This window comes from Panicum virgatum, chromosome 4N, assembly GCF_016808335.1.
Source record: "Panicum virgatum strain AP13 chromosome 4N, P.virgatum_v5, whole genome shotgun sequence".
In the NCBI taxonomy this organism is placed as follows: Eukaryota; Viridiplantae; Streptophyta; class Magnoliopsida; order Poales; family Poaceae; genus Panicum; species Panicum virgatum.
In genome coordinates, this window is record NC_053148.1 from 9,288,824 (window position 1) to 9,311,239 (window position 22,416).

The following is a 22,416-nucleotide window of genomic DNA, read 5'->3' on the forward strand; positions in this document are numbered from 1 at the left end:
TGGGAACAATTGCATACTTGCTTAGGAACTCGTGTGATTCGCAGTTCTGCTTACCACCCTCAGACAGATGGCCAAACCGAGAGAATAAATCAAGTTTTGGAGGATATGCTCCGTGCTTGCGTCTTGACCTACCCACAGAAATGGGATCAGTGTTTGCCGTTAGCTGAATTTTCTTATAACAATAGTTATCAAGAAAGCATCAAAATGGCACCATTTAAAGCATTATACGGTTGTCGATGCCGTACACCTCTCAATTGGTCTGAAACCGGAGAAAGAACTATCTTTGGACCCGACATGGTTCAAGAGGCCGAAGAACAAGTTCGTCTTATCCAAGCCAACTTGAAGATCGCACAGTCTCGGCAGAAGAGCTATGCGGATAAAAGAAGAGATCCCCTCGTCTTTAAGGTGGGTGACCACGTCTATCTAAAAGTATCACCTTGGAAAGGCGTGCAAAGATTTGGAATAAAAGGGAAGTTAGCTCCCCGCTACATCGGTCCATATCCAATTGTGGAACGATGCGGTCCTGTGGCTTATCAGTTGAATCTTCCAGCGAATCTTTCTGCAGTTCATGACATCTTCCATGTGTCACAACTCAAATTGTGCCTTAGAGTTCCGACTGAAGTTGTAGAAAGTGACTCGATTCAATTAGAGTCTGATCTCACCTATCCTGAGCATCCTATCAAAATTATTGATCGCAAGGATCGGGTTACTCGTCGCACCACCAACCGATTCTACAAAGTTCAATGGAGTAATCACTCCGAAGATGAAGCTACTTAGGAGAAAGAGGAATTTCTGAGATCCAAGTATCCGGACTTTTTAAATGCTCATCCAGGTAATTCACCTTCGAACCTTCTCATCTGCCTTTATTCCTTCATGCCTGAATCTCGGGACGAGATTCTTTTAAGGGGGGAAGGCTGTAACACCCCTGTGTTAATCATGCTCGCTAATCACGAATTAATTCGCTAATCGCGGACTCGAGTTCGTCGTTAGTGTTAATCGGGTTCGCATAGTAATCTTTGTTTTAGCAATGTTCGATCTCGTTTTTGTCCTTGATCTGAGCTCCAAATCAACTTTCACCCAAAACAAAAGTTGTAGATCTTTTAATCCTCTACAACTTTTATTTTGGCCAAATTTCAAGTTGTTATATGAAATTGAGAGTTTTATTTGGTCAAAATCAAGTCAAATTCATTGAACCGGGGCACCGTTGCTCACTGTACTCGGTACTGTGATGCCATACCGGCGTCGGCGTTTGGACGCCGGCGGGCCTCCACGCGTCGAGCATCCGGCGAACCTCGCCATCCGCGCGCCGCTCTTCTCCTCGCTAGGCCGAGAAGCTTCCAGTTCACTCCAGTCCGTTCCTCTTCCTCGCACCGCAGCGGAGCCGTGCAACCCTAGCACCGCTGCTCGCCGTGCCGGCGTTCGCGCCGACCATCCATCGTAACCGTGCCCCGATTCCTCGCGCCTGAGTCTTCCTCACCTCACCCCGCACCTCTGCAGCACCTTCCCGACCTCGATGGGGCCGTCACCCGGCTGAAATCGAGCTGCTACCGCCACCACCATCGCCGTCCGCCGCCGGAGCTTCGCCTCTACATCGAGCTCCCTCTCCCGGCCATCCTCCGCCCCAAATCGACCCACGGTGAGCTCAATCGCGGCCTACTCCTACTCCCCAACTTCTTCCCCAACTGAATCCGTGGCCGCCGTTACCAAATCGTCGCCGCGCCACCGCGAACGCGCCGCCCGTCGCGCGCGCACGCCGCCAGCCTCCCTGCGCCTCCCCGTGCTCCGCCTCCGCGCGCCCTAAGGCCGCCGGGATCCGCTAGAGCTTGCGCCGCCTGCTCCCGCCGCCGCCTTGCCTCACAGCGGCCGGAACAGCCCCACCGCCGTCGCGCCGCCCGCTCCCGTCACCGCTCTGCCGTGCGCGCTGCCGCCGCCCGCTCCGCCGAGGACCCTGCGCGCGGGCCCCTGTGCGCGAGCGCGCCCGCTTGGCGCCAGCAGGCCGGCCAGCCGGTCCCCAGCTGCCGCACGCGCGGCCAGGCTCGCCGCCGGCGTGCGCGGCCAGGTCGGCAGCGAAGCAGGGGAGGGGGGAAGCGGGGCTGGGCCGGCGCCCACTGCCATGTGGGGCCCGGCTGTCAGCCTCCCCCCTTTTAATGTTTTCTTTTGTTATTCTTTATTTCGGCTGAAAGTTCTTAAATGCATAGAAATTCGCAGAAAAATGCGAAAAATGCCAAACCAATTTTGTTAGGTTTCTAAAATCTAGATATTCAGAAGAAAAATAGCTGTGAAGATTAATTGTCAATTTTGCTCTGATGAAAATTCAGTTTGTGTTAAACCTAGTTTATTTTTTTACCGGTTGTTCTAAGGCTCTAAAAATTATGGAAAATTCGCAGTGGCTTACTCATTTCATGTGTAGCCCACTGTAAAAGTTTCATGGCCTGTTGCTATGCACTTTTGGGTAGATCTATTTATATTTCGTTTACCTTGCTAGGGTTTTAAATGCTTTGTTAGCAGCAGTAAATATTGGAAAAATTTGGGTGGCATGCTTACTGCTTTTACGTTGAGCTGGTTAATCTTTGTTGCTAGATCATGTGTGAAAGTTAGGTTTTGCTTTTATTTTTGCCCTAGCTACTCTTTTCTTTGTGTAAATGTTGTTAAGTGGTTTGTTTCATGCATGCAAAACAAACTCCTGTTTCAATTCATGCTACCCTAAGCGAGTTTAGTAGTTTAGTAGCTGTTGTTTTGAAGGAAACACTTCAGGCTAAAATGAGTTGATCTTTGTATCGCATCGTAAGCACCCATACATTGCACCGTATTCTAACTGTTGCATGGCATATTTTATTCGTGTAGACGCCGCGAACGAAGTCGCCTACGAGCTGATCGCTGAGCCGGTCCAGGAGCCATGAGCAGAAGAGCCGCAGAAGGACGCCGTTGAGCCCGCTCTAGAGGTTTTCGTTAACCCCGCTGACCTGCAAGGCAAGCCCCGGAGCATAACCATAATTTAAATTATTCAATGTTTATTTAAATATTGTGCATTTATGTTCTAGGAGTTGAATGGAACCATAGTATGCATGTTTTCCCTAGGTACCGTGGGCCTATACTAGTATGCAGGTGTCGATAGAAATGCTTTGCTAAATAGGATTTCGGTAGAAGTCGAGTGATTACTGTCACTCGCGAGTTTAGGATCTTGATCCCTTAGCTTTGGCTTGGAAATATGTTGATGAGTAAAAAGAATTGGAGACCGGGCGGGAATGAGTTGGAATAGATGAGAAAAGAACTTCCGCCTGTGTCGATTGAGGACCGTACCGTTGTTGGCCCTGATGACCGAGTTTGAACAGTACTAACCACATACCGGAAGTAGGAGGCAGTCGAAACCGGTGAGCTGTGTACCACTTTACAGCGGTGATTTGAATTCCGTCATGCTACGCTGTGCGTGGGAGTTGGTGGGTGTTGGATAGGATGCCGCCTCCGGGTTCTCCGGGAGTTCACCGCGAGGGGCCCATCACCTGGGTTTTAGCAGGCGTAGTTCAGATGCCATGGTAATGATGGAAACAGTTGACGCGCGTGACCCGACGGGGTTTACATGCGTCGTGTGAGTTAGGTCCACCTTGCAAGGTTAAATCGGATCGATTCGCCGTCTCTCTCGGTTAAGAGAACCTTGGTCACTGCGTCACATCGTAGTAAGAAGTGGAATAAGTATTGAAAGTAGCGATGGAATGTTGTACCTGTTGTTTTGAAGACTTTAATCTGATCTACCATGTGTGCTCTAGATGATTAGGCGAATTTAGTTAATACTTGGTATACTAAATGGAGCTAAAATATTGAAAGTAAGGATTCACTTCTAGCAGCCTTTCAGCAAAAGAACTCCACAGCCAAAAAGCTTTGCATGTCTAGGTAATGGGCTAAGTATACCCAACGTCGGGTAAGCCTTGCTGAGTATTAGTATACTCAGGGTTGATGTTGTACCCTTTTTAGCAGGTTGCGTCCCCGCTGACTTCGAGGAGGTCTGTGCGTCCTTGTTTCGACAGCCGCTTCCTCCGGGTTGGACCGTCGAGTGGGCCCCGTCTTCCCCGTGAAGGTTGGGCAGGTTGGCGTCACATCGGTGGGCAGGATGTGGAGCTCACCCTTTTATCATCGTCGTAGTTATCGTATTGTATTTCAAACTCAGTTTTAAACTTCCGCTGTGTTTTAAACTCTGTCGTTTGTATTCGAACCTTTTATGTAAAACCTGTGTTGTAAATTAATTTGAAGATTTCTGTATGCTGGTAACACCTGTGCTCGTCTTCTTATGGGTCTAAGTGCAATTGTGATCCTGGAGTACAGTAGTTTAATCGGGATTTTACCCGACAGCCTGTCAGGTTACACCGTTTTAAGTGCACAGTAACTTGATTGAGTATTAAGATGGTGGTTAGTGCATTTAAGCCGGTTTAATTTGGACGGTGCTGCTACACTTGCCTTGCGTCTGCTGCACCACACTGGGGTTAGCCGGGCCTTGGGCTGACTCCCCGCGAACCTCCTCCTGCGGGGCTTGCCCCTGCGGCTCCGGTGGCTCCGCAACCACCTCGTATACAACCTCCTCCGCCGCGACTGCTACACGTGTGCATATGCATATGACATGAGAATGCATGCATGATTTATAAGAATTACAAGTAATCGATACCCAATTAAATTTCCAATTAATTGTATCAACAACCACATATTTACCCCTGCTCAGCCCAGCTATACAGGTCAGACCGGTCTCTAACACCGGTCAGACCGGTCCTACTCTCGCAGCGAGCTACCGGTCAGACCGGTTCCTCCGACCGGTCAGACCGGTCCAACCCAGACCAGAAGCTAGGATCCTAGGTGTGGCGACAATCGCCCACCAACGCCAACACCCTTCTAAGCACTAGTTCCTGGGATTCATTAGGACATATACAACCAGAGAGAACCGCCTAAAACCATCTAGAAGAGGAGATCGACCCAAACCCCTAATTTACCTTGAATGGCTCCTCCCCACGAAGAACTTGCGATCCCGCATCACCCCATGGAAGAGTTCATGCCAGGGACGATCCTTGACTCCGATTTGAAGCTTTCCACGCCTTGGATTTGAATTGGGGTGAGGGATTTGAGAGGGAGGGTTTGGGAGGGAGGGGAGGGCACGGGAGAATGAGGGAAAGGGAGCTGGGCGACGGGGTAACACGGAGGGAGTTGGTGAGGGAGAGAGTGAGGTTTAAATGACATGGGGCTCCAAAAACCACCAACTCGGGTTAGACCGGTCAGACTAGTCGCCCTTACCGGTCAGACCGGTCCGGGCCAGGCTGACAGAAAATGTTTTGGTTTGTGCTTTACCGTGTGAGTTTAAAACTAATCACTTTAATTGACTTAATTACCGAGGATTAATACCTGGGTGTCACAATCCTACCCCTAAAAGAAATCTCGTCCCGAGATTTAATGGAGGTGTTAAATTGCGAGGAATATAAAAGGGTAGGTACCTTGGTAAGTTTGTAACAACTCCGGATATTTGGATTTAAGAAACTCTTCGGTTTCCCATGTGGCTTCTCACTCGGAGTGATTGCTCCACTGAACCTTATAAAAATTGCTGGTTTGATTGCGAGTAACCCGGGTCTTGAAATCAACAATTTTTATTGGTTGCTCCGGATAGACAAGATCGGGCTCCAGTTGCAATTTCTCAATGTCAATTATCTTTTCTGGAACACGGAGGCACTTCCGGAGCTGGGAGACATGGAATATATTATGGACCGCGGATAAGTGAGCAGGAAGTTCCAGGCGGTATGCCACATGCCCACATTGCTCAACAATGAGAAAAGGCCCAACATAGCGAGGTGCAAGCTTTCCCTTCACATCGAATCGTTGAACCCCTTTCATTGGAGATACCCGTAGATAGACATGATCCCCCACTTGAAACAGGATAGATTGACGCTTCTTGTCCGCGTAACTCTTTTGTCGGGATTGGGCAATTTTCAAATTTTCTTGAATAACCCGAACCTGCTCTTCTGCTTCATCTACCATATCGGGTCCAAAGAACGTTCTCTCCCCAGCTTCTGACCAATTCAACGGCGTTCTGCACTTCCGTCCATATAAGGCCTCAAAGAGAGTCATTCTAATGCTCTCTTGATAGCTATTGTTATATGCAAACTCAGCCAATGGCAAGCACTCATCCCATTTTTGACTATAGGTGAGCACACATGCTCGAAGCATGTCTTCAATTACGGTGTGTTTAGTTCACTTTGCATTTTGCGTTTTTACATTTTTGCAAGGGAATCTTTAATATTTGAAGTATTAAATGTAGACTAATTACAAAACTAATTGCAGATTTCGTCTGTAAACTACGAGGCGAATCTAATGAACCTAATTAGAGGATCATTAGAGTATGTTTACTATAGCATTACTGTAGCAATTTAGTGTCTAATCACGTCCTAATTAGGCTCATTAGATTCGTCTCGCGATTTACCGTCTATTTTTGTAATGCGATTTATTTTTTTACTACATTTAATACACCATGCAAGCGATTTATAAAAAAATTGTGTTTTGCGTTTACAGGATTTAAACACCGCCTATATTGTAGTGGGAATTGCACATTTGAAACTCTCCCTTTTCCTAGAAAAGAAAATTAGCGCTCTGGCTGTGTCGTTTGATCGATCCAACAAGATGCAACCGTTCTGTTCACCACCAAGAATCCGAGCTTGGTGTACACACATACCAGAGGGGAGCGAGTAGCCGAGTACAAACGACATGATGGCCCTCCGATCCGACCGGGGATTGCGCTCCTCGCGTATCGCGTTCGACATGCGAGGCGAGAGCGCGTGGCCAAGCCGAAGACGCCGGGACGCCGGATGAGCGTCGGCGTGTGTACGGCGGCGGAGGAAAGGAAACTGTGGTGGATTCAGGTGGTGACTTTTCCGTGCGACGGAGGAAGGGACAAAGGCGGGGCGATGCCATGGGAGGACGAAGACGAAGACGGGCCTGTTCGGCTGACCGCATGAATAATATAAAACTAGTAGAATAGATAGTATTTTGTGTGAACAAATAAGTCGAGACAAATCGAGACAAACTAAACCTAGATAAGCCGAACAGCCACGACGAGAGACTCGTCGGTTCCGGCTGCGGCGCGGCTGGCAGGGGTTTCGGGGGCGTTTGGGCTCGTTTTCCTTTGGTGGGCCTAGTGGCTGCCTTGGGCCTGTGGCCTGTGAGAGACTTGTTGAGCTGACAAAGCCGCCACGCGGGCGTGCGCCTACTCGGTTGGGCTGGGGACAACGGTTCATTCTAGGAACGTAGCAGTCTCAACTCAAGCTAATGTTTCTTCTTCCTCTCTCTAAATAAAAACTAATGTTTTTCTTATAAAAAAGATAATATTTTATTCCTTTTTTATAAGGAACACAAGTTAATGTTGCAGCCGCACTGTAGCATGCTGCTGCAAGGGTTTGTGTTGTCTGTCTAATGTCATGATGTGCTTTTTGCACGCGCCGGCGTCGCGGACGCCGATGATGTTTAGGGATTGTTTGGGAGCACTCTACTCCAAAAAAAAAGTCCTCCTCTCCAAAAAAATCTGCTCTGTCTTCCAGCTCCACTCCATCATTTTTCCCATTCTGTTTGGCTCCACTCCACCAACCCTTGTGGGCCCATACTATCATAGAGTGGCAAGTTTCTTCTTCCTCCTCCCTTGTGCGTGAGGGTATCGGGCGGACCGGCGGAGTGGGGCATCTGGGCCGTCGCCATCTCGCTTCCGCACCATTTCAATTCCTTCCAGCAAGCCACCTCTTAGTTCCAAGCTCCCCGTCGCCGTCGGTGCCTCGATCCTTCGTCCCCCACAACCTCAGCGCGGATTCGAGATGCGGATGAGCTGCAATATCTGCCACGCCCTATGCATGGGATGCAGCGACACCTGCACCATCCGCCCCTGCCTGCAGTGGATCAAGATCCCAGAGGCGCAGGCCAACGCCACCATCTTCCTCGCCAAGTTCTACAGTCAGGCTAGGCTACTCAACCTGCTCGCCGCCGTGCCCGCCGACCACCTCCGCCTGGCGAGGCGTACGACCGCATCATCAACCCGATCTACGGCGGAGCGGCTCCCATGCACCGTCGGTCGGAGTCATCCACGCCGCCTAGATACGCCCCTTCTCACACGGCGGCGGCAGAGGCCGCACCGCCCGAGCACCCGCGGTGACGAAGCCCACCCACCCGGCAGAGGTAGCGTCGGCGCCCGCGGTTGCAGTTTCAGCACAAGAGCCGCAGGACACCGAGGGTGGCAGGCAGCGGCGATTCACGGCGCGGCGACGAGGGAGATCCATGTCCGCGCGAGGGGAGGGGTTGAGGAGCTCTAAAAAAATAGAGTGGAGTCAATTTTTGGTGGAGTGGAAAGTGTGAGTATTTTTTTTATGGAGTGGAGCTAAATTGGCGTATTAGAGTGCTCCCAAATATCCTCTTATTTAAGCGGAGCGATGAAGACTCTGGCAAACTATAAAGGAATCCAAACATTCCCCAAACTCAAGATGAAGAATACCAGTTACCAAACTCTGGTAATAAGTATAAAAGCACGGAAATACACCCTTCGAACTGACAGTCCAAGGTTCCAAATGCTAAACGGTTACTCCTACATCTACGCGAGACGGATTTGAGCTGATTACTCATCAGGCTCCGTCCTGTAGGACTGTAGGAGCCTTCGCAATTATGCAATCGCAACCGCCGTTCTGCCATCGCCAACAGCCAAACAACCCGGATAGGGCCGGGCATCCACCCAGCCACCGTGACGTACTGACGTGCCGTGCCGGACGGCACGTCTCCGCCGCGGCGGTTTGGAGTTGGCCTTGCCGGGGGCAGCCGATTGATTGCCTTCGCCTTCCCGCAAGCCCGCAACTACTCGACTTCCCCACAAAACTGAACAAGCTCCCCTACCCCTCCTCTCCTCGCGCCTCCCTCGGTCCCTCCTGCAATCTCTCTCCACCAGCTCCACGCCGCGCTGCTAATCCTATTCCTAGCTCGCCGGCTAAGATGGACGGCAGCAGCCTCAAGTCCGCGCAGCTCCTGGATCAGATGCGCCTGCACTTGGCCACCGACGCCGGCAAGGAGCTCACCAAGAAGGTCGGCCTCGTCTACCAGCTCAACATCGCCCCCAAGGTCTGCCTCTCCCCTCCTCCCCTTCTCCCCCTGTCAAATCTCCCGTGAATCTCTCCTCTGTTACTAGCCAAGATTGCGTGAAACCCCGGCCAGATCGACGCCCTTCCTGATCCTGTGTTCCTGTGAGGTGCAGAAGCTCGGCGTTGACGAGGAGATCTTCGTGGTCGACCTCAAGAAGGGCGAGGTCACCAAAGGTCCCTCCTTTTCTCTCGTCCTTCGGCCTGAATTTTGGCTCCCCAGATCGGTATTCTGAAAGATTTGTTTCTGATGTGCAGGGCCGTACCAGGGGAAGCCGGATGCTACCTTCTCCTTCACTGACAACGATTTCCTTGGAATCGCCACCGGCAAGACTAACCCGCAGATTGCGTTCATCCGGTTAGTGGAGCGAAAAACTAGTCTTTGTTTTTTCATTCTGTTTTAGGATATTGTTGGAGTTTTTTTAAGCTGGTAAACTGCGTTGCGGTGCAGAGGGGCGATTAAGATCAAGGGGAGCATAAGCGCCGCGCAGAAGTTCACCCCTGACATCTTCCCCAAGCCAGCGAAGCTGTAGAAGGTTAGAATGCATTATTTGGGTGCGGATGGATAATAAAGTTTCCAAGCTTCAACCACTATGTACCTGATAGGATGAGGGGAATACATGAACACACGATGATCTGTTTTTATCAATGGAATATGGATAATGCTTTGGTTAATCTATCACTTAAATTGAGGTCAATGTTGGCATCTCGTGATTATTGCTTCGCTTTTGTGCTCCATTACTATATGGTCTGATGCTAAGTTGACGCCCTTGGCGATCATTGAGTGGTGATTCCTTATTTTGAGCAAGATTATGTAACAATTTTGGCATAACTTTAATGGCATGCTCTGCATTGCTGTGCTGAGTTACATAACTTGCATTAGTTGTATATTCGCATAATTTCAACTTATTACAGTAATATAGTTCTGCTAGGGCCCTGAGATTGACGTTGTCCGTTGCTTACTAATATAATTTCAACCTGTTACAGTATATAGTTCCAAAACGTATGGAATTAGAACTGCCTCTGTAAATTTGGGTACTTGGTAAAAACTGCTTTTGGGTCCTTCAGTATGGCAAAAGATTGGGATAGTCTGTATGCTAATTTAGCTGTGGTTCATTAAGAAAGGTTGCATCCATGGTGTATAGGTTAGGACGCTCAGATCAGATGATGAGCAGTTGAAACTGATTGACCTGCATCAGAATATATGGTCCGGTGATCATTGACATTTCTTACTAATATAAATCAAGCTAGTATGATGGTTTTGCGGGCACACAAGGAGGGATAGAGTCCGGAACGAAGCTATTCGGGAAAGGGTAGGGGTGGCACCAATTGAGGAGAAACTTACCCAACATCGGTTGAGATGGTTTGGACATGTCCAATGGAGGCCTCCAGAGGCGCCGGTGCGTAGTGGGGTGCTAAAGCATGTTGATAAGGTAAAGAGGGGTAGAGGTAGACCTAAACTGACTTGGGACGAGTCGGTTAAGAGAGACCTTAAAGATTGGGATATCTCTAAGGAGCTAGCTTTGGATAGGAGCGCTTGGAGACTAGCTATCAACGAACCATGACTTTTGTGTCTTTTGGGTTTCATCTCTAGCCTACCCCAACTCGCTCACACACGCACACACAACCAAACTGGCTGACTCATGACTGTTCACCAGTTCGGACCCCGTTTAAGGAATTAAGGAACTAACCATTCAATCATGATGGAGGATATAGACAGTAGGATATACCTTCCTTCAATTTCTATTACTGACTATGTTTGCAAAAAGACACGAAAAAGTCAACATATATATGCTGATGATGTCAAATCGATGAACACAGAAGCACAGAAAATCACAATAGTTCAAAGGAAACACCCAAGAAATGACACCAGTACTAAAACACTATTTGTTACCAAGGTTCAGCCAAAAAAAAATCACGGCAACATGTCTTGCTTTATTTGGATTGTACCAGTAAGTAGATTGGAAGAGCCTGTATCAGTTGATCTAAAGAAGCTGTTTGTACTATAAAGAGTTTCTGGAGTTAGGTATTAGAGAGAACCTCTCTCTTGTATAGAAAGTATTTCTGTTTTCTAACTCACCAAGTTCATAGATAGATTACCTTCCCAGTTCTTGTATTTCAACCATATTTGGTTGTGTAACTCTTGTATTATGTTTCATTAAGATTACTTGGTGCATATCCAATTTGTTTATGACTCTACGAGGTCTGTTATAGATGCATTTGATTTACATTTATGAGAAGGAAAAAAAATTATATCCTCAGTTTACTCCATGACATCACACTCTGATGAGGTTTGGGATCTCAGCACTTGAAATGATATTTTGTTTCATTTCTGATGAACCGGTCCCGACCATCACATTCTGTTTCGCACGCCATGACTAATGTTCACACGAAACGATTACCATGTATATTCTTGTTCTGTTATTCTGATCATGAATCATGGCCAGCGTATCTACAGCGTCATGATAGATCCTGTTCCCCTTTGAGCTGTGTGCCGTGTTTCTTCTGCTCGTTCTTGTCTATACACCACAAATTGTTGCTATCAAGTCATGCCCATCCATGCTCTTAGTCCATCCGGATGCCAAGCCCCTCTACGGCTCTACGGTTGTTTCATATTGCAGGCAGTGCTTGATGCCTGTTCCTTTTTTTCTTTAAGTTTTAGGAGCCACAACCCCCGTCTTGATCATAAGGAAAGACAGTCAGAACGTTTACAGCACTAGCAGATGCCCATTTAAAAAGTCATTAAACAAAATTTACATTGATAAAAAGTTAATAGATAAAAGTTTTATTTTTGTAGCAAAGATGTACACATTGTAATTAAGGAATTTTTTAAAATACAATCAATATCTCATATGGAACTAAGCCCCTCTCAATCAAGGTTCATATGGTAACGCCCGATTGACCCATAAAAAATATAGTTGCTCAATTATTCAATTACTAATAAATTGTTTATTTTTATTTATTTCGTAATATAGAGGCAATCAATTATGATCTCATAAAAGGCTCTAAATCATCTACCATATGAGTTTTTCCCATGTATCTTGTCTCTTTCCCAAAACATAGAGAACCAGCTACATGCATGTTTATATCCAAGTATCTGTATGTAGCAAACAATAGGGAAATTCTAATATACTTTCACAAAAAAGTAGCCAGAAGCAATTGATATTTCCTTCATAGTTCTCCAACACCATGCATACTAATGCTGTCCTCCATCAGATGCTTCTATAGGCATTCCAACCATCTATATTTTCTCATAGTCATCGTCACCTCCCTCTATATATCATCACCTTCATCTTGAAGGAACATCCTCTTCCTAAAATACAAATACGAAAAGAATTTTAATAGCTTTACATGGAAAAATAAATTAAAAACTCAGTGCATTCACAATTTAGCAGTTCTCAAACTTGACAACAGGTGAATCTGCACATCTCAAGGCTCAAATGCAGTTGTCATTCATTAGGTACAGAGCTTAGTGAACAGCTCTTTGTGCTTGTCGTGCTCATCCTCTTCCTAAAATACAAATACGAATAGAATTTTAATAGCTTTACATGGAGAAATAAATTAAAAACTCAGTACATCCACAATTTAGCAGTTCTCAAACTTGGCAACAGGTGAATCTGCACATCTCAAGACTCAAATGCAGTTGTCATTCATTAGGTACAGAGCTTAGTGAACAGCTCTTTGTGCTTGTCGTGCTCCTCTCTCGCCCCAATGTACTTCAAAAACTCCATAAATTCCTTGTTTTCATAGACCAGTGTTTCCTTCCATTATAATTTGCAGAAAGATTATATATATCCAATCCTACTAATATGTAATATTTTCGAGTGAGTCTGAAAAGAAGCTGAAAACACAATGAAGTGGCAAGTTTTAGATTTTGCATGTACCGACAAAAAATATATCAAAAAGACTTTCTGAATAGGCTACTAAAGGAATCCAATATACATAAATTTCCAATATTCTAAGGCCTCAAGTCCGATAGTCTCCAGTTTCCACCAGACCACATTTCAGGAAAAAGTACTAAACAATGTTTTTTCTGTCTAGCATTTGAAGGAAACAAAATTAAACTGTTTAAATTTATGGATTGGCCTAGGAATGTGCATTGGACAGTAATAACAAATTAATTGTAACCATCGTTTGAACTGTTTAGGTGCTACAACAGAATAAACCACAGTAATTTTTATTCGAGCACCATTGTTTCAGAAAAAATATAGAAATCACATTATATCATGTGTTGTTACATTCCACGAAGGCATTAAAGCAGGTAAAGTTTACAACAAACTATATCCTGCAACCCTACATCACTGGAAAATGCTTAACAAATAAGTTTATAAAAGAATGGTCCAGCAATCTTTCAATAGCAATCTTTCATGTATTGGTTGAGCAATCTTTCAATACAGTTCATATAATTTATAAAAAGAATGCTACTAAGATCTTATGGCAACAGTTCAAAAATTGATTCCTTGATAAGCAGGATGAAAACAGAGAAAAAATAGTGATGAACTCAGGAAAGCGAAGCCTCTTTCCTCCAGAAAAGCTAGTGAAATGCGTTAAGTACAATATAAGGTTTATAGCTTATACTTACTGAATAGTAGCAGCTTTTCAGAAGAGCTAGAGATTCAGTTGCTTAGATTTCAGACATGCTTGTATTATCCCAATTTAATATATCTATAATAAAATATTTTGAAATTCAGTTTCGAGAGGAAAAAATACCAAATTGATGGTTCAGATTGTACACCCTGCAAGGAACAAGGGAGGATGTAAGTAAATCAGAGCAGGGATTTATTAGTGCAAAATATGATCCAATACTAATCCTAGATAGAATAGAACTTAACAGCAAGCCCAAAATAAATGATTAGAAATTAGGATCCAAAATATTACTCGAAATATTCTTAAGAAAATGATAATGCATTTACATGAAAAAAATTAGAAACTCACCAATGCCTGTTAGTAAACAAGACATCTTTCACAAATATAGAATGCAAATAGATTTGTCTGATTCTTTTCTATTGTACTGTTATTTTTTAGCTGTACCTTTCAGCTAGTTCTTTTCATAAGTTTATATGGTCTGAATTCTTCCATAATTTCATCCACAGTTCTTTTCACAATTTGAGCATGTAAATTCATGATGTAGTTTTTTATAACCACATTGTCTGAATATTACTCATTCAGAGTTTCAAACAATATAAAAGTTCTGAAATGTGAAACTAACATCAGTTAGCAACGAAAGATAAGGGTCCCTATCACTTTGATGTGGTAACTTCCTACAAAGATACAAAGATGCACAAGGACCCGTTATGAAGTTCCATGGAATACTTAGTTTGGAAGCTTTACTAATTCATGTTACTCAGTATGCTTCTAATTTACTTAAATATGATACCCACCTGTTTCAAGGTTTTGCCTCGCTGGCATGCTAAAGTGGATTGTGATGCTGACATAAATCCCTTACATGTGGAGCCCACTTGTCAATCCCTCATCTTCATCTTCCTATGCCAACGTGCAACGGACGTACGGGGAGCTCCCGAGAGACCCGAGTAGGGCCCCGTGCTAGCCACCTAAAGATTAAAACAAAACAACTCTTAGCTGAAGACGTCAAATTCATGAATGTTTTGTATATCAATTATCTATAAGTAAACTTGATGCATAGGAAAACATTGCAGACCTGAAGTAGGTGTGGTCATTGTCCAATTATAGCAAAGCAGGTCATTTGATGAATAAAAGAAATGGTCAAGTGATGAAGCAGTGAAAACAAGATGTAAACAGAAACAATGGAACATTACCTGTGAACCTGAGCCTACGATAGGGTCGCTACCACGCAATCCATCAACAAGCTCATCATACAGTTGTTCCTTTGGTGTAGGGGCTGCCGGGCTGGTGCACCATAATAAGAAAATTCAACATCACACCACACACCCCCAGGTCCCTGTTTATGGAACGGTACAAAACTGAATATGTGATTTCAGATGGCTTAAATAACTTTCTAAACTACATGATACAAAATCATGTCTACCTCAAGGGCAGCTGGAAGACACTGTGTAGTGTTGAGCCACTTCCTATGAACCTTTCGAGCAACAAATACAAGGATGGCAGGTGTGTCGGTTAATATTCCTTTCCTGATTCTAAAGCCTATTGCTATACCAAGACTAAATCGGCGCAGGATCTTGCTGTGGAATGCTCTTATAATCATTAAATCAAGTAAGGTGGTGGCTTGCTGCCCCTTTGGCAAGCGACCAAGATGTCCTGGTAGCACACCCTTCTGTAGATTCCCAAAGTAATTAGCACGGCCTTCGGCTGAGCCGTGCATTAGAGTAGATGTAGGCCAAGAAAAGTATGCAGCGCTGCTTTCAGAGTGCTGACCAGGTGAGGCGATTGGTTGGAGAGGAGATGGGAAACAATTATGATTGCATCCGTTTCTCTCCATATCCAGAGCTGAACCCTCTGACTGCGATGAACCTGCATGCGTCCAAATATCTGAGGGCTGCATTAGTCAAGTATCATCTAGTTCTTGTAGACTTTTGAAGCCTTCAATGTTGTACTATTGTAGCATGGGAGAGCAGAATCCTAAAGAAGAAAATTCGTAGATAACTCAGTTTTAAATTTGACGCAGGCCAGACCAAAGAAAAACTGCACAGTTCATCAAAAGAAAATGACTAATCATCAAGAATTGATCTACAAGTTCTTACAAGAGTGAATAAGTCCTCAATGAAGCAAAGAGAATATAAACCTAATATCATGGCAACCTATTGTCCAAAAAAAGTACAAAAAAAAGGTTGCGTGCAGCCAGCACAAAAAAGCATTGTAATAGGAATGATGTTAAAAGAATAAAGTTCTCTTTGCAGAGAATAAGTGCAAAGTTCTTGTTACCGACGCCTTTATCGGTAAGACATACCGTCGAAGGAAGCCAGCAGGAGAAAAGAAGGGCCCGGCGGCTGTCAATTAAATGAGTTGGCAATTTATTTAATTTAAGCAATATGTTAGTTTGGAAAGTCAAGTCTGTTAGTGCCTAAATTATAAAGGCAATGTAATCAGTTTTGGAAAAGACATCGAAGGAATTGATATCTCCCTAGGAGGGGCGGTGTCATCTTTGACCTGGCGCAGGACCTCTCTGCCGCCGGCGATCTGACATCCAGCCATCCTCCTCGCTATCCACTGCATTCCCACTCTTCCTCTGCTTCTGTGTTGGTGTCTCCCTTGCATACGCCTCGCCGGCCACGGTCAAGCCGTACCAATTTGGTATCAGAGACAGCGGCAGGGGCATCGTCATCGTCGTCGGCGACCATGACCGGCCCCAGGATCCTGAGCCCACGCTTCGTGAGCTGGGCGCCAACATGCGGGACCTCGGCGCCAAACTGGATCGCGTGCTGGCCAAGTTGCCACCATCAACAACCGGTTGGACACCCATGACCGGCGCATCGCCCGCACGAAGAAGTTCCAGGCTGGAGATGATGTCGATGACGGCTTCGTGGAGGAACCACCGCGACACGAGCGCGGCGGCGGCGGGGATTTCGGCGGCGGCTTTGGTGGCGGTGGTGGCGGAGGTGATGGCAGGCACTACGGCGGCGGGTTTGGCGGCGGCAATTTTGGGGGCGGCTTCGGCGGTGGTGGATATGGCGGGTACCCCCGCGACTAGCGGGACCGCCGTGCATATGGCGGCGGTGGCAGAGGTGATGGCGGCGGCGACGGCGGTGACTGGTTTGGCGGCGGCTTCTGCTGCGACCAGCGGGATCGCCGAGACCTTCGTGGCGGCGGCGACAACTTTGGTGTTGGTGGCTTCTACCACCGAGGGGGCGACGATGGCTGGCGCTGCCCACAACTACCCAAGCTCTCCTTCCCCCGCTACGATGGAGAGTCTGATCCACTACCATGGCTGAACAAATGTGATCTGTTCTTCTGTGGGGCTAGCACCATGGAGGAGGAGAAGGTGTGGAGAGCATCCTTGCATCTGGACGGGGTGGCATCTGAATGGTACTTCCAGTTGGAACGCGATTTCGGCACAATTTCCTAGACGCGGTTCGCCGAGTACTTGAACTTGCACTTCGGGCCACCAATCCCCTCCAATTCCCTGGGCGAATTGAAGGAGCTGAAGAGGACTTTGTCCGTGGAGGAATACCAGCGATGTTTTTTGGCGCTCCTGTGTTGCTGCGATGATCTCACCCCACAGCACCAGATCGATCTCTTCACTGCAGGATTGGGGCAGCCGCTGAGCTCCGACGTTGAGATGCAGCGACCCACAAGCCTCCAGTTAGCCATGAGCCTCGCTTGAGCCTATGAGCGGCGGTCAGCACACATGGTCCCGACATCGAAGTCGACCTTCCAACCCATGCAGCTCCAGGCGCCGGGCGCTTCTGCAGCTTCCAGCCCGTCCAGTGAGCCGCCCAAGACAGAGACGGCAAAGCCCCGCTTTCACCGTTTATCTCCGGAAGAAATTGCAGAAAAGAGAGCCAATGGGCAGTGCTATTTTTGCCCAGAAAAATTTTCCAAGGATCACAAATGCGCCACAAAAGGGGTTTTCTTATTAGCCATGGATAATGATGATGACAGTGAGCCTACAGAGGAAGATATTGGGATCTCCTTGGCAGCTCTAACAGGTATAAATACAGTAGATACACTCCGTCTATCGGTTGTGGTGGCTGGAGTGCAGCTGCAAGCGCTAGTGGACACCGGGTCAACTCATACTTTCATTCATGAGGAGGTTGCACGTCGCTTGGGTCTTCCCATGGAATATCGGCCAGGAATTTCTGTGAAGGTGGCAAATGGTGAGCGAGTCGCTAGTCCAGGGGTGTGCAAAGGAACAAAGATTGACATTGGCAGGAACACTTTCCTCATTGATTGTTTTGCCCTTGGCCTAGATGGCTTTGACATTGTCCTGGGTGTTAAGTGGCTCAAGACGTTGGGCCCTGTTAGTTTTGATTTTGGAGCCCTTTGGATGGCTTTCTGGCGTGATGGATTGCCTGTGCGCTTGCATGGTATTGGCAGTGATTCCCAGCCACTGTTGCTGCTACAAGCACTGATAATTTGATGGAAGTCTTGCTGTCCGATTTTGCTGATATTTTTTCAGAGCCTCGTGGTTTACCACCCTAGCGTCGGCATGACCATCGGATCCATTTATTGCCAGATACGGTGCCAGTGGCTATTCATCCGTATCGGTACCCGCAGTTACTCAAAGATGAATTAGAGAAACAGTGTGCTGACATGTTGAGTCAGGGGATTATTCGTCCGTCAACTTCTCTTTTTTCATCCCCGGTTATCTTGGTAATGAAACCTGACGGAAGTTGGCGCTTTTGTGTGGATTATCGTGTTCTCAACGACCGCACAATTAAAGACAAGTTTCCAATTCCTGTGGTGGATGAGTTGAAAGGGGCAAAAAATTTTACGAAGATTGATTTGCGAAGTGGTTATTACCAGGTCCGAATGCATGTTGGTGATATTGAAAAGACGGCATTCCGGACACATCAAGGCCTTTTTGAGTTCCTTGTCATGGCCTTCGGCTTGACTAATGCGCCGGCAACATTCCAGGCCTTAATGAATGAAGTTTTGGGTCCTTTCCTACGACGCTTTGTGCTGGTATTTTTTGATGATATTTTGATCTATAGTACTTCGTGGGCTGACCACCTTAAACATGTCAAAGCAGTTTTTCAGCTTCTGCGTCAGCATCATTTATTTGTTAAGAGGTCCAAATGTTCCTTTGGGGCCACTTCGGTGGGCTATCTTGGCCACATTATTTCAGAGCATGGGGTTGCAATGGACCCTTCAAAGGTTGCTGCTGTGGAAGCATGGCCACTGCCTCGCACTGTTCGGGCTCTCCGCGGATTTTTGTGGCTGACCGGATATTATCGGAAATTTATTGCTTCTTATGGTGCTATCGCAAGTCCCCTCACGGCTTTGTTGAAGAAGGAAGCTTTTTCTTGGTCAGTGGATGCTGAGCGGGCCTTTTTAGATCTTAAATGGGTGCTCATGTCAGCACCATTGTTACAGCTGCCGGATTTTTCTCTGAAATTTGTGGTTGATTGTGATGCTTCCGGCTCCGGGTTTGGGGCTGTTCTTCATCAAGGTGACGGTGCTATTGCTTTCTTTAGTTGGCCGGTGGCTGCCCATCATGCTAAACTGCCAGCTTATGAGAGAGAGTTGATTGGCCTTGTCAAAGCAGTCCGACATTGGCGACCGTATCTTTGGGGCAGACCATTCACCGTTCGCACAGACCATTGGAGCTTAAAGTTTTTGCTTGATCAGCGGCTGACGACCATCCCTCAACATACTTGGGTTAGTAAGCTCTTTGGCTATGATTTTTCGGTTGAGTATCGGCCCGGCAAACAAAATGTGGTCGCCGACGCTTTGTCACGTCGTGATGCAGAGGCCTTTGCTGTTCATGCCCTATCTGGGCCTACGTTTGATCTTTTTGATGAATTGTGTGCTGAATTGGTTGATCTTCCGGAAGCTAAAGACATCCGTGAGCAGTTGGCTGCAGGTTCGGCACTAGAAGGTTGGTCTGAGGTTGATGGGTTGCTGCTGTTCCATGGTAAAGCTTTTGTTCCTGATTCATCGGAATTATGGCCACAATTATTAGCAGATGCTCATGATATGGGCCATGAGGGCTTCCAGAAGACCCTTCATCGCTTTCGGTCTTCTTTTTATAATGCTCACATGTCCAGACGTGTTCGAGATTATGTGAAGGGTTGTGCTACTTGTCAGCGCAACAAATCTGAGCATTTGCATCCAGCTGGCTTGCTGCAGCCTCTCCCTGTGCCCTCAGCAATTTGGAGTGATATTGCCATGGACTTTGTGGAAGGCTTTCCCAAAGTAGGAGGTAAATCTGTGATATTGACAATTGTGGATCGTTTCTCCAAATATGCTCATTTTATTGCTCTCAGCCATCCATATTCAGCGATCTCGGTAGCTCGGGTTTTCTTTGACAATATTGTGCGGCTCCATGGATTCCCTTGTTCCATTGTCAGTGATAGGGATCCTGTATTTACAAGTAATTTTTTGTCTGAATTATTTCGGCTCGCTGGGGTGAAGTTGCAGTTGAGCTCGGCATTTCATCCTCAAACTGATGGGCAGTCTGAGGTAACCAATCGTATTATTGTGATGTACCTGCGCTGTTTGGCTGGTGATAGACCTCGATCTTGGTTTCAGTGGCTTCCTTGGGCAGAGTATTGTTTCAATACTTCATATCAGTCTTCTCTCAAGGCAACTCCATTTCAGGTGGTTTATGGACGAGAACCACCCACTTTGCTTGCTTATCAACCGGGCTCCGCTAGAGTTGCTGCTGTTGATTGCCAGTTAAAAGACAGGGATGACTTCCTTGCTGATATTAGAGATCGCTTGCAGCAGGCTCAAGATGCTATGAAGGTGACACAGGATCGGTCTCGCAGAGATGTGGAGTATGCTGTCGGCGATTGGGCTTGGCTGCAGTTACATCACCGAGCAGCTTCGGGTATCACACCTTCTGCCCCTTCCAAGCTTGCACCACGATTTTATGGCCCATTTTAGATTGTTGCTCGCATTGGCGCTGTTGCATATCGGCTGCGTCTTCCGGAGCATGCCAAGATTCATGATGTCTTTCACGTCGGGCTGCTGAAGAAATTTGTGGGGACTCCTCCAACAGAAGTGGTCCAGCTGCCTCCAGTTGTTCGTGGAAGAGTTGTGCCAACACCACAGCATGTTATTCGAGCTCGTCTTAATCGTGGTGTTTGGGAATTATTAATTCACTGGCAAGGGTCGGCTCCAGCTGAAGCAACATGGGAGTCCCTGCCTTCTTTCGTCGCTACTTATCCGGACTTTCAGCTTGAGGACAAGTTGTTTCTCGGCGAGGGGGGTAATGTTACCGACGCCTTTATCGGTAAGACATACTGTCGAAGGAAGCCAGCAGGAGAATAGAAGGGCCTGGCGGCTGTCAATTAAATGAGTTGGCAATTTATTTAATTTAGGCAATATGTTAGTTTGGAAAGTCAAGTCTGTTAGTGCCTAGATTATAAAGGCAATGTAATCAGTTTTGGAAAAGACATCGAAGGAATTGATATCTCCCTAGGAGGGGCGGTGTCATCTTTGACCTGGCGCAAGACCTCTCTGCCGCCGGCGATCTGACATCCGGCCATCCTCCTCGCTATCCACTGCGTTCCCACTCTTCCTCTGCTTCTGTGTTGGTGTCTCCCTTGCGTACGCCTCGCCGGCCACGGTCGAGCCGTATCAGTTCTATACATGTGCCATTCCTTCCAATGGAATAACAAAACCTGGAAGAATGAAATGTCAATTTTACCATAGTGGTAAAAGTTTTCCAAAATGAAACGAAAACACTTTGCCAGTAGAAGTGTGGAAAGAAAACAAATTGGAAATAACAGATGTTCCAAGAACCCAAATGGAGATAAGATACCTATAATATGGGAGGATCAAGCAAATGGGCAGCTGACATCCAAGACCAAGTTTGAAAAAATAACTGGCTACAGAATGTTGAAAAGAATGAATGCATTTACTTATGAAAATTAGGAGCAAAGAATCCTCCATATTATCTGGAGTTCGAGAGGAGGACCGGAGGAGGTATAGGAGACACCTAGTGGGGCATAGTGCAAACGCCTGGACCCGGACATGAGTAACAAAAGTGGAAAACTATACAGGTTTCGAATTATTCCGAGCACATTAGAGTTACCAATATGCAAGCTCCCACAAAAAACCAAACACACTGATTATTGCAACCAATCAGTAGCTGCAAGACACTTAACCATTGTTTAGTTGTACTTCCTAGCACATACCCCTAAATGTGGAATTGTGGAACTCCAACAAGCAAAACACAGGACACAGGGTAATTAGATACCTGACCTAGTACTAAAAAAGGCACCTGACCATACTAAAAAAGGCACCTGACCACTGAAGAACTTGATGTAGTTGGTGTTCTAGATATCCTATCCAAAATGGAAAACAAAGTGCGTCCATTTAGCAAAGATATTTTTGCTCTACAGTGGAGCCACTACCTGACTCCATGCCAATCATGCAAGTTAACATATTTTAGGGGGGGGGGGGGGGGGGGGGGAAGAGAATTTTCAGTAGAACGACACCTCTAAATGAGTGAAGGACAGGGCTACAAAAGAACCAGGGTTTGTCATAATTTTTAGTACTTGTGTCAAACATTGGAAGTTTGAAACCATTCGCCTGAAGCAAATGGCAAAGTGGAGCTAAATACCTAGTCAGTTAAATTAGCAACTCAAATCCAAATGTAACAAATCTACAGCAATAAGAAAAATAGAGTAGGTTTTTCAAAAGAACAATAGAGTTAAAGTTGGCCTGAATCCCACACCAT

The 22,416-nt window shown here is 46.4% G+C and overlaps 2 protein-coding genes across 2 annotated transcripts; both read left to right on the forward strand.

The window, feature by feature from the left end:
- The first annotated feature begins 8,706 nt into the window (after positions 1-8,706).
- LOC120670499 (sterol carrier protein 2-like) lies at positions 8,707-9,845 on the forward strand. The gene is made up of 4 exons (XM_039950610.1): positions 8,707-9,111; positions 9,245-9,305; positions 9,387-9,486; positions 9,580-9,845. Exons 1-4 carry the CDS (start codon positions 8,986-8,988, stop codon positions 9,659-9,661), a joined length of 369 nt encoding a protein of 122 aa, XP_039806544.1. The 5' UTR covers positions 8,707-8,985; the 3' UTR covers positions 9,662-9,845.
- Positions 9,846-16,453: 6,608 nt separating this feature from the next.
- On the forward strand, positions 16,454-16,996 carry LOC120669093 (antifreeze protein Maxi-like). The gene has a single exon (XM_039948912.1). It carries the CDS (start codon positions 16,454-16,456, stop codon positions 16,994-16,996), a length of 543 nt encoding a protein of 180 aa, XP_039804846.1.
- Positions 16,997-22,416: the final 5,420 nt, after the last annotated feature.